The sequence below is a fragment of the Ovis canadensis genome, chromosome 25 (genome assembly GCF_042477335.2).
Source record: "Ovis canadensis isolate MfBH-ARS-UI-01 breed Bighorn chromosome 25, ARS-UI_OviCan_v2, whole genome shotgun sequence".
Classification (NCBI taxonomy): Eukaryota; Metazoa; Chordata; class Mammalia; order Artiodactyla; family Bovidae; genus Ovis; species Ovis canadensis.
This window is the reverse complement of record NC_091269.1, coordinates 36,901,783-36,914,835: the sequence shown is the minus strand read 5'-3', so window position 1 is coordinate 36,914,835 and position 13,053 is coordinate 36,901,783. Positions and strand designations below refer to the sequence as shown.

At 41.1% G+C, this 13,053-nt stretch overlaps 1 protein-coding gene across 2 annotated transcripts in view; it reads right to left on the bottom strand.

The window, feature by feature from the left end:
* Positions 1 to 7,159: 7,159 nt before the first annotated feature.
* Positions 7,160 to 13,053, bottom strand: part of NRBF2 (nuclear receptor binding factor 2) — a 28,404-nt gene continuing 22,510 nt past the window's right edge. For both annotated transcript variants that reach the window (XM_069571797.1, XM_069571798.1), the window contains 2 exons: positions 10,013 to 10,053; positions 7,160 to 8,670 (listed from right to left, as the gene is read on the bottom strand). In XM_069571797.1, coding sequence (XP_069427898.1) covers positions 7,960 to 8,670; positions 10,013 to 10,053 — 752 coding nt within the window. In that variant the 3' untranslated portion in view covers positions 7,160 to 7,959. The remainder of the gene's footprint in view (positions 8,671 to 10,012; positions 10,054 to 13,053) is intronic.

Below are 13,053 nucleotides of genomic sequence, written 5' to 3'. Positions count from 1 at the left end.
GGTTTTTCCTGCAGTCAGAATTCCCACTTAGCAAACATGTTCAAATTGTTCCCTATATATTAATCATGCTTGGGTAAATCTGCATTTTTGAAACAGCTGAAGTGACTGTACAACAAAAGATTATTTGAATCAAAGCTTTCAAAATCCAGTGAAGCTACAGAATTTCAGAAACAAATTCTAGGACTAATAGTAAAAAAGTTGAAACATCTGTTAATTGGTTACCATGTGACTTGTTCACCCTGTCACACACCCTCCCTGAGGAGAAATTAAAGTTGCAATGGTAAGCCCACTTAAATTGAGCCTGGAGACATATGGTTATGTGTTTAAAAAAAAAAAAAAAAGTACAAGCTCCAGAAATTAGAATCTCGAGTCAGGGATCCGTCCTGGTTAGTGGATCTCTGAGGCACTACGTAGGACCTACTGTACTCCACTTTCACGTATGGCACTTGAGTTAGGGAGTCCAGATTTTGGTCTTGGCATACCATTCACATCTTTTTAACCAGTTATCAGTTCCATTACTGTCTAAACTCTGGGGGAAAGGGTTTATTAAGAGGTAAGACAGGGATGAACACTTAAGTCATCCTGAAATTACTCGCTTTTTAAAACCACAGGAACTAAAAAACTGCATCATCTTGTGTTTTCCTGATTAAGATACTCGAGTACCAACCAGTATAAAGGATTGAGGGTAAGGGGATGATCGCTGTTGGTTTACTTCCCACAAGTCTTTCTTTTGTATTATTCTGCTTTACAGAGCATAGATCATGTGTTATATAAAAACTGGTATGTTAGTTGGGAAAAACCAAATAGTATGTAATGCTAAATATTTCTAGTAGCTTTATAATCCCACAAGTAGATTTACTGTTTACTTATTTTACTATTACTGAGCTGTGTTCCCTGATGACTCAGTAGGCAAAGATTCTGCCTGCAGTGCAGGAAACTGGTTTGACTCCTAGGTCTGGGAAATGCCCTGGAGAGCATGGCAACCCACTCTAGTTTTCTTGCCCGGAGAATCCCCATGGACAGAGGAGCTTGGTGGGCTGTGGTCCAAAGGGTCGCAAAGTCAGACACAACTGTGCAACTGAACACAACATGGAAAGGCAATGCTATTTTTCAGCTGGGCTGAAAAATTACACCAAAGTCCAAGTCCCTGTCTTGAACTGTGATCCTATTCATTCTTTTGCCAGTTTTGTGCCAAATGAGTCTATGTTTTAAATTTTTTTTAATTCAAGTACTATATTCAACCTGAAAGACCAAAGCAAATGTCCTTCTAGAATTCACCACAAGACTCAAAGTGTTGGTTATTTAAATAAAATTGGTCTGTGACCCTATTACTGCCTCCACACAACTTTGTTTTTATTCACGCTGAAACTAAAGAATTTTGCAGCAGTGATCAGCATGTTTCAGATACCTGGGCCCTTCCCTGAACACAGGCATTTTCTCATAAGAACAGGGAAATAATATGATCTGAAGCCCATAAAAAACCTGTTGGTAGCAACGGAGGCCCTGGGACTTCGTACTCTCAGTACCAAGACTTATTTGGAGAACCGACTTCCAGGAAGATAGGCCTGAAAGTCATCTGGCTCCTCAAATCTCTACAGCCTCCCTTTCCTAACCTCTCTCTCAAAACTCTCATTTACCTCTGGAAACCCCTGATGAGGTCATTAAGTATGTAAACTGTACTGTATCCTTTTTCTCCCTGGGCTTGTACTTTCAAGACAATCTCATTTGTGTCTTGAGTCCTCCACCTCTCATCCTTCTGCCATACTGAGAAAACACTACCTCTTTCCCCCGCCCCCCTCATTTAATGTCTACCACACAGGACCATAAAAACTGGCCCCAGCTTACCAGGACCCTTTTGGCTACTGAGCAAATCCTAGCCTTGACAACATAACCCAAGTATTTTCCATTCCTCAAGACCAGGACCTGACCCTGGCCCCCTCACTCCTAGGAAATGGACAAGGACAATCTGTTGGAGCTGCCCAATATTTCCTCACGTGCCTTGCCATGACCTCATTCTGACCAAGATTACTCAGTTCCTCCTCCCCATTTAACTGCGCCTTTGTTCTTTACCTAGGAAGCCATCTCCCCATCTTCTGACCACATCACTACTTTCATGAGGGCAACATTTATCATTTTGTAGTACTCGTGGACAGTGGTATTCACTAAATATATGGTGCCTGTATTCATATTGCACACCTTTTTTGGCTTATTCATAAATGCAAAACCACTCTTGACAGAATGATTTACTAGACACCAACTAATGATTTCGTGTTCATCTGCAACCCACCACAAACTCCAAGGGAACAAGAGTCAGTTTCTCACCATCCACTAGATGGCACCATTGGTCGGTGACTTAGGACAGGCTTCCAGCTGGGACAAGGTGGACAAATCCTGAGAGTCTTGCCACTCGTTCTGGCAGAGATCTTCAATTAGGCTACACTAGGATTATGACACAGTATGATAAAGATTACTGTCTAGAATGATTCAGTAAATAATAGCTGTTACTATTATCACAGGTCACATCTTTTCAGATAGGTTGTAAATACACCCTGTAGCAGACTGCCTCACTCTGGGTTTGTTCATCTTTTAAAACAACAAAACTTCAGTCACAACTCCTCAAAGACGAAAAAGGGAACTACAGAAAGTGGACATTACGATTTCTACAAGGGATTTTAAGGATGAGCTCCGCTTTCAGTGGGTGGTCTCCAACTTCTTGGGGAACAGTAGCGGGGGTGCAGTGGGGAGTATGCGCCTGAGAGGAACTTGGTGACCAGGCCGCTGGGCCACAGTAGGAAAGTGACAACAACCCGAGCGCGGCCCAGGAAAAGTGGCCCAGGACTGCTAGTCTAGACCTCTCCCCTCGGCTCTGCTGCCAATCTGGTATGCAAGTTTACATAAGTCCCACCTTCAGGGCCTCAATTTCTTTTAGAAAATAGGTCTTAAAGATCCTAAAAATTTTAACATCACATAAAAATTGGTTCCAGCCAAAGCAATCTTGAAAAAAGAACAAAAGCCAAAAGGTATCATGCTCCCTGACTTCTGAACTACATTAAGAACTACAGTAACTGAAGTAGTAGAGTACCGCGCAAAAACAGCGATGCAACAAAACAGCCCAGAAACCAACTCCCACACACTCGGCCAACTAAGCTCCTCAGTAAGTGCTGCTGGGAAAACTGGACAGCTAACATGTAAAAGAATGAAATTAGAACATTCCCCAACAAAAAAGTAAACTCAAAAGGGATAAAAGACCCTAATGTTAAGACCAGAAATCATAAAACTTTTAGAAGAAAACAGGCAGAACACTCATAAATCACAACTTTTTTTTTTTTTAATCTGTCTCCTCAGGAAAAGGAAACAAAGGCAAAAATAAACAGGTGAGACCAAAGTGAACAAAAGTTCTTGTCCGACAAAGGCAACCACTGACACAGACAACTTACTGAATAGGAGAAAATACTTGTGTTATGACTAATATAGGTTAGTATCTGAACTATATAAACATCATTAATTAAATGTGGACAGTAAATTTAAAGACATTTTTCCAAAGAAGACAGATGGCCCACACACATGAAAAGATGCTCAACATTGCTAGTGAGAGAAATGCAAATCAAAACCACAATGAGACACGACCTCCCGTGTCAGTATGGCTGTGAAATGTAGTATTACTTGGCCTTAAGGAAAAAGAAAATTCTGCCATTTGCATTAATATGGATGGACCAGTACGGTGCTATGCTTAGTGAAATACATCAGAAGGACAAATCCTGTATATTATCACCTTAAAAGATGATTGTAACAAAAACAGATTCACAAATAGAAAACAAACTACTTACTGGTTACCACTGGGGACATAGAGGTGGGGAGGGCCAAGACTGGGTTACGGGGTTAAGAGGTACAAAGTACTGTGAATAAAATAAATAAGCTGCAAGGATATACTGAACAGGGAATACAGCTGATATTTTGATTTTAAATGAGTAAAATCTATAAAAATAACAAATCACTGTATGTACACCTGAAACTAATAAAACCCAACTACAGTTTTTTTAAAAGTATCTATACAGTGTTAAAAGCAGAAAGATAGTGTTTTAATGTTTTGAATTATCTAGAGACAAAGTATTTTCATTATTTCAATAACCTTGTGTTAAAACACTAGGGATAGACAATGGCTTCAAGAATGATTTTTAAAGTATCTTATTTCCTCATAAGCATGGTTTCTGAATTCAGTATGGACTTACATACTAACTTTCTCAAAGAAATGTTTTTGTTGACATTCTGTGAAAAGCTGAGAGTAAGAATTTAAAACTGCTTTCTAATGCCCAGTTATCTGGGTTCAAAAGCAGAGGCCACCACTAAGGACGGACAGGAGTGTACTCCACTCCCAGTACACGCATAATTCAATTTCATTTAGTGGAAGAAAGCTTTCCCTAAATCCCTTTCAGGGCTTTAAGCTACACAGAGAGAAGAGAGCACCTACAAACCCCAGTTAGGAGATGGGCCACGCGCCTTGTGGAATAGTGTTTTAAGCATCCACTCTGCTGGCTCAGTTGGTAAAGAATCTGTCAGCAATGCAGGAGACCCTGGTTCGATTCCTGGGTCGGGAAGATCCCCTGGAGAAGGAAAAGGCAACCCACTCCAGTACTCTGGCCTGGAGAATCCCATGGACTGTGTAGTCCATGGGGTAGCTAAATCAGACTTTCACTCACTCCATGGAGACAGTTAGGTTGCTGCAAACGTACCAAGTCATCTGGTCAAAAGGGATATACTGGGTTGGCCAAAAAATTTCTTCGGTTTTTAAGTAAAAATGAGACACATTTTTTGTTTTCACCAAGAACTTTATTGAACAATCTCAATCACTATTTTGTTCCACTACCTTTTGCCAATTTTCAGGCAACTTCATAATCCCATCTTCCCAATACTTTTATCCTTTCAAGCAAAGCAAGCTGTTCCAGGTACCTTAACAGTCTTCCAGGGAATTGACATTTTTTTCCATTGAGAGAATTTTGTAAAGACCCAAATACGTGGAAATCCGGAGGTGCAATGTCTGGTGAGTACAGTGGATGAATCAGAACTTCCCAGTCAAGTGGTCAGTTTTGCCTGATCATCAAAGAAACGTGAGCTGATGGCAGATGACGCACTGTCTGTTGAACAATTCCAGACACTATTTGTCGAGCGCTACTTTCCCTTGGTCTAACTGGAAGCGGTACACTTGGAATTGTTTGGTTTTCCAGAGGAGCTCATAATAGAGGACTGACTCCCTTCCAATCCCACCATATCTACATCACCACCTTCTTTAGATGAAGACTGGCCTGAATTAAGTGTGGTTGGTGGTGGTTCATTTCACTTGCCCCAAGATCTCTGCTGTTTTACCTCGTGGAACAGTATCCACTTTTCATTGTCACATTGCCCATTCCTGTTCTAAAAATGAATGTTTTCATTAGAGGATCGTGTGTAGAAGTACGGTCAAGGTTTCTTTTGTAACTTATGTAGAACTCAAACATCAAAGGGAATAACATAATCAAACTGGTGCAACTGATTTTCAAATTTGAGTTGGATATTTTGAAGTATGTCGGGATTGTTCTCAATGTCTCGATTTGATCGCTATCAACTTCAACTGGTCTACCCGACTGTGGAGCATCGTTCAGCAAGAATCGCCAACTTGACAAACCTCTTGACACATTCCATCAGTCAGAACACCTCCATACACTGCACAAATCTTTTTTTGCATTTCAGTTGCATTTTTACCTCTCTTGAAATAATAAAGCATAATATGTCGAAAATATTTTCTTCCATTCTCAAAGTGAAAGTGGAGTCGCTCAGTCGTGCCTGACTCTTTACGACCCCATGGACAGTAGCCTGCACCAAGCTCCTCCGTCCATGGGATTTTCCAGGCAAGAGTACTGGAGTGGGTTGCCATTTCCTTCTCCAGGGAAATCTTCCTGACCCAGGGATTGAACCCAGGTCTCCCGCATTGTAGGCAGACGCTTTACCATCTGAGCCACCAGGGAAGTCCTCCATTCTCAAAATTTAAGCTACATAGAAATTGACCAATTTTGGTAACTTTTTAAAAGTGCACACTGATGTACAGTTGTCACAATACAATCTAAACTGTTTTGAGTGATGTTAAAGACAACTAAGTGCTACCAGAACCAGCTTATGGAAAAAACCAAATGAACCTTTTGGCCAACCCAATACATTCTACTGATAGACTCAAATACAAAATCTAAAAACAAGATGAAACAGGAGTACTAAAAAGTGTGAATGAATGCTTCAAAGACAATGGGGAAGTAAGGTTAGTCTACTTAACATGATGTTAGTGGGAGTGCACAGAGCAGGGCCTTGTGGAATACTGCTGAAAGCAATGGGGGGCGGGGAAGGGAGATGGCAGAGGAAGAAAAGGAGGGTGTCTTACAAAGTGTTCACATCAAAACATAACATCTCATTTTTAAAAGTAAAATGGGCTAATAACAGTGTCATTACTGGCACAATCTTTCAAATCTCAACTCTTATAAGGAAGGTTAGGCAAGCAAAGTATTCCGAGTCTAGGATACTACAACACTGAGATGGACAATCAACAGAGAACACAACTCTGATCCTATTTTAAGAAGCTAAGTTTATTTTTGGTCTCACCTGCACCACGATGGGCACCCGAGAAAAGGGACCTCTGCGTGGCCACTTCATCTCACCGTCCTGCTGGCTTCATCACTAGACTGTGGGCCCAGCCCTGTCCCCTCAGCCCAGCTGCCCCTGTCCCCTCAGGAGATGCCGTTCACCCATATTTTCGCCTCTCCCCCAGTGTACGCCTTAGACACACCCAGTGGCTTATACCCTTCTCTTTCACTTACACCTTCCTCTTCTCCCCACTCCTGGGACATCACTGGACTCTGCAGAGAGGAGATCCAAGTAGCGCTCCACTACCTCTGCTCTGCACTGGAGCGCGGCTGCCTCCAGCCTCAACACTGTCCCTGTGTGCCAGCCCACGAAGGCCGGGTACACAGAGGCTCAGCGACTTCCTTGTTCTCTTCCACCATAGCTGTAGAGGTAGCTGACTACAAAACATGAAGGAAATCCCTAATGTATCAAAGTAATTGTTTGACAGAACATCTTCAAATTCATGTTCAAAATTTCCAACACAGAAGCTGAACAAAACTTGCTTTTAACAAAGGTATAAAATACAATTACTTTATTGATTACAATCAAATACTGCCAACTAGCATTACTTCACTCGTGCATCATTAAAAACAAAAGGATATTTCCTTGATATTTTCAAATGACGCATTACACAATAAACAAAAAAAGTTAGAACTTAAAATGCACCCTGATTAATAATGTAAACTGGTAATTAAAAAAAGCATAACTAATAATTTGGTTCCTTTCTTCATAAATGGAAATTTAAATATCTCTCCTGATAGTCTTGAGGTTATCATTATGTTACGAGTAGTGCAAAGTGTGGCACAGTTTCTTCTAGAAAGGTGTGTCTTACACACCTTACTGGACAAAGGAAACGTGCATGACAAGACGCGTACAGTCAATGCATGATAGAAAGCATGTTTCAAATACAAGGCAGCCCCCCAGGCAACCATATTATTCAGGTTTCGCATTATCGTTTATGGCATTACAGATTAATTACACAGAACATACTTCTATAAATTTTAACCCTGAAGATAAAAATAAATGTTGCTTGAAAAAAATTATTCCAGGTAGCCATTTGGTTTGTATCAGGAGAAAGTGAACCTCCAACAGTTTCGTATCTGCCAGGTCTGGAATCACTCACTGGAGTCAGTAAATGAGACGCGCGACATGCTCCGCGGTGACTGTGCCGAGTCCTGCCTAGCCTCTTCTCTGCAGTGTGCCTGGCGCAGCATCTCCGGGACTACCCTTGCACGCGGCTTTCCCTTCTTCATTGGCGCTAGATTATCTGTATTACCATATTATTTCCTCTCTTTACCTCTTCTATGGCCTTCCCTTTTAATTATTCATAAATCCTTTCAGAAAATCCTCAGAGAGCTCCATGAGGGGAAGTTCTGGAGATGGGAAATCCAAGGGAGGAAGATTGGGTATTGGAATATCCTTGGCTTTCCCAGTGTTTGAGGCAAACTTCTGCCAGGTTGAAGAGGCTGTTGCAGTTTCTGAATGTGGTGGCAAGCTCCATAACTCTGACTTTTCTACAAAATCAGCATCTACATCAAGCTCCTTTTCTATTGGGCCTTTTAGAAGTCTGGCCTTTTCTGCCTTTAGCTGTTTATTCTCTCTCCGTAATCTTTCATTCTCAGCCACGAGGAATTCCACATGCCTCTTCAAATCTGCAATTTTGGTGGCCTGTTCCTCTATAATTGTTTTATCATCTTTTGGGGCTTTGCTTCCAATGCACGGCTCTGCTGGCTCCCTCTTCTGCTGAAGTAAAAATAGTAGTGTGTCTGGATCCCTGTCAAAGACCCCCTGAATTTCAGGCAAGTGTTTCTCTGTGGAAAGGCTGTACTTCTGAGAGAGCAGGGGGCTCTGGCCGTCTGCATCCTCAGCCGAGGGTCTGTGAGATGCCTGAAGCTGGGCAGCTGCTTCCTTGTCTGTGCTCTGCTGGGCTTTCAGTCTCTCCTCCCGCTTTGCCCTCTTCCATCTCTCCTGGATGAGGAGGAGCTGTTTCATGTGGCTATCCCTTTGCAGTTCCAGTGATAAGTGAGCCTATTACACAGAAAGAAAGGTACAATTTAACATTTTTTTAAACTCTCTTTAATAATATCCAGTAAATGCTATTCTAGTATCTTCCTTTCTGAATAAGCCAGTATCACTTGAATTTTTTAAATTTATATTATGTTTGTAATTCTACAGAATGCCAAACATTTTCCAAAATAATAAATAGTCTTTCTAGGTAAGCTACTACCATCTTTATTCATAAACAAAACACTGTTTAAGAAGTCAGAGTAAGTTCTATTCCAATTCCAAATCAACACACTGAATCGAATCTTTTTTGAATGTGCCTCAGCCCTCGCAATGCTATTTGTACTCAGCTTAAAATCAGAAAATTTCTAGTTTGGACTTCTATTCTACAACTAGCTAAAGTCCTTCTAGCAGCAAGGGTCCCATGCATTGTCTGTATCACACTGATAACACAAGAAGTTCTGACAGTCAAAAGGGAGTGCCCAGAATGGAACACAACTTCTACAGAATTGGTATTTTCTCCCCTGTCACTGAGATCCCTCAGATCTCCTTAAGTCAATTAAAGATTTACCAAATAACTCCTCTGTATCTGCCACTTTTATTATCAGGAAATCACCTTTGGTTGAAGATTTAGCTTTGTATAAAGGCACTTTAAAACCCTAGGCAGGCCCTCCCCAAACACAGAAGACAATGTAAAGCCACTAGTGAAATAAAAGTGCCAGAACCGCTTAGGAGTTCAGGAAAAGACAGGTGTGGATTTAAATGGTCTTTGACAGGCAAAGGAAAGACCAAGTGGTTTCCCCTTGGCCAGGCCAGCTTGCTTACTGTGAGCTAAGTATCAGAAAAGGCATTAAGAGGGGTCTCTCAAAGACACACATGCCAATCTAAGGTCTATGAGAAAACCCTAGGAAAAAAAGGACAAGCAGTGTCTGCATGCCATCAGCAGCAATTTAGTCTTGATTTTTACTTTATATTGGAGTACAGTTGATTTACAAAGTTGCATTAGTCTCAGGTGTACAGTAAAGTGAATCAGTTACAAATGTACATGTATCTACTCTTCTAGATTCTTTTCCCATAAAGGTCATCAGAGTATTTTTTTTTTTTTTACATCACAGAGTATTGAGCAGAGGTCCCTGTGCTGTGAAGTAGGTCTTTGTTGATTATCTATTTTATATATAGTAGTATGTGTATGTCAATTCATTTAATTTCCTTTAGAAAAACTAATCTCTTCCCCATTTTATGTATTTTTGACGGCAGTGTTTTGGGAGGAGCCATATTTCCCTTCAAGAACTTTATTTTATACACAATTCAAGTCTCCACAAGAAAACCTTTCTAACCCTTGTGGGAAATATTAAAATTGTCTCACCTGCTCAGACTGTGTTAGCTTCATGGCTTCAGAAAGATATGCTGGTTTAAAAAAAAAAAACAGGGCACATTAATATATGTCATCATTTTGTTATTAAAAGATCCAAGCACGAGTTTTAATACTCTTCCTGTGACAAAGAGAACTGGTCTTAGAAGCAATTCTGCTACACAGTTATATCTTATTCCTGAAAAGGATTTTTTAAAAAAGGATTCTTAACTTCCTCAAAGAAGGGATCTGTGATAATCAAATGGAGATTGATTCATACTTCACCTGGAGGAGCTGGTTCTTTTAAATCACTGTAGATTTCACAGTTAAGGAAGTAAAGATGACATAATCAGAAAAACAGAATTAGGGAAGATTAAAATCATATAAAAACCTATCAAAATCCTATTATGCTCATACAAATATCAAGATATTAACTATCAATTACTTTTTACCCACATGAATACCTAGACTATCATTTTGGCCTCCTACCAAACCATTTTATTGAATTGTTTCTAAGTTATATCATCAGCCTACTATGAATTTGGTAGTTAAAAGTCTAAAGAACTCACCGACATTTATAATAAGCAGCTGCAGGCAGAATTATGAAGTTTATGAAAATGAGCTAATTGCTGGAAACCATGGAGCCATGTTTCCCTTCAAGAGCTCATGATGCCTTTGTGAACTATACTCCCAGCCCTTTCCCACTTTATCTTTCTGTGGAGTTTATATTTTGTTGTATTCCTCTGTAAGCCCTTTTATAGCTTGTCTGGAACAAGATGGAGTATAAATAACAAGTATTATTAGCAACAGTAAAAATTAACAAGTAGTAACGGGCCTCCCTGGTGGCTCAGAGGTTAAAGCGTCTACCTGGAATGAGGGAGACCCGGGTTCGATCCCTGGGTCGGGAAGATCCCCTGGAGAAAGAAATGGCACCCCACTCCAGTACTCTTGCCTGGAGAATCCCATGGAGGGAGGAGCCCGGTAGGCTACAGTGCATGGGGTCGCAAAGAGTCGGACACGACTGAGCAACTTCACTTTCACTTTTCACTTTCAGTGTTAGTAACAAGTTGTGTCCAATCAATCCTCATTTTTTATCTCCTCCTCACTATAAACTTTTTGGCATCTCTCACACATTAAGCTCCTTCTTGCCTTTTTGCTGACACTACAGGCACTGCTTTCTGTCTATTCTTAATCCAAATATTTTAATGATTTTCTAAGTTCGTGACTTGGAACTATTGTCTGCCAGGTTCTATCACAGTCTTTAAGACAGACTAACTGGATGCTCCCTCTCCATCAGAAAACAGAGTTGGTTATACAGCCTTTGTTCCACCCATATTAAATTTTTTTTCCTCAACATTCTTTTACTCCTATATTAAGTCTGTATAACTGCATACAGACCATCTCTTTTCCTCTTCTTCAGGTTTAAGTCTGCTGAGACATTCTATTCCTCACTGTGAAAGTGTGGGTGAGTTTCTCTGGGCATCCCTCCCATTCCCTCCGCACACGTCTATCTCCCTGTATGAGCTCCAGTTTGCTTTACGTTCAGTTTCTCAACCAACCAAAGTTTCACAAAACTATGCTTAACCCAAATGGAATGCCTCCCTTTGTAGAATCCTGAAACTATAACATGACAGAAGACACCCAAGGACTGAGTTCCCAAAGAGCAGAGAACTCAGCAAGAGTCACACTGTCATTTAAAAGATTTACCCAATGTCATTTTAAAATCTGAGCCTTTAAAAGTTACTTTAAAAGAAAAAAAATTATTTAAAAAATTATTTTAATTAGAGGATAATGACAATATTGTGGTGGTGGTTTTTAATCTGTTTGCATGGTAATGAATCTGTCCCACAGCCAAGTGCCCGCCATGACAAAAATGTCAGGAGAGAATACTCATCTCAGGAAATCTAACAGTGTGGTTAAACTCCTTCCTTCAACCATGATACAAGGCTAGTATTTAAAGTAAATACTAAGCAGGCGATGAGGAAAAGGAATTAAGACTATCTGAAGAATCTATTACTTTTTAACATCATCCAACCAGTCCATTCTGAAGGAGATGAGCCCTGGGATTTCTTTGGAAGGAATGATGCTAAAGCTGAAACTCCAGTACTTTGGCCACCTCATGCAAAGAGTTGACTCATTGGAAAAGACTCTGATGCTGGGAGGGACTGGGGGCAGGAGGAGAAGGGGACGACAGAGGATGAGATGGCTGGATGGCATCACTGACTCGATGGACATGAGTCTGAGTGAACTCCGGGAGATGGTGCTGGACAGGGAGGCCTGGTGTGCTGCGATTCATGGGGTTGCAGAGTCAGACACGACTGAGTGGCTGGACTGAACTGAACTGCTCCTCTATCATGAACCTGTCGAGCTGCCACAGCCTATCTGCACACACACAGCACTGACTGCACAACCAAGACTGCTGTGCTCCGGGTCAGTTCTGTGACACCGCACCCTCAGGAGAGGGTTCAGGTCGAGGTCTATTTCCAGGTATAAACACACACTCTCAAGTCTGCTCACCTTCCGAAAAGCTCACTCTGAGTGCTAAACATTGTTAATGGCTGTTACCAACTTCCCATTTAAGCTTTTGCCCTTTTTGCTGTCTGTGAAAGAAAAGAAATCCACATAGAGACTGGGCTGCATAAGACTGACAAGGGAGAGCTGCAGCAACCCAGTTACAGCTGCTGACCAAGGATTAAGCAGTACAGTCCTCTAACAGTGTGAGTTCTTGGTAGTTTATAGCTTCTTTAACATTTTTTTCAATAGAGTGTGGTAAAAATAAGTACTCCTCCTCCTCCTCCCTACCCCCTGTCAGACTGAAGGTTTTCTTTCTGAGTTTGGTATCTCAGCTGATCAAGTAACCTCTACACATTCACAAAGCACTATCAGAACACTACCCAGCATAGAGGATATGAGTCCTTAGCGCTGTAGTCTCAGGGTCTCCCCTGCTCTTCAAAGGAGGCCCCTTCTTCTGCTAGTGAATTCTCTCACTTCAGGCTTTTGTTTCCAACATTCCTCAGATGAGGACCTTCCCCTGCTGCGTCTCTAACATGATTTCC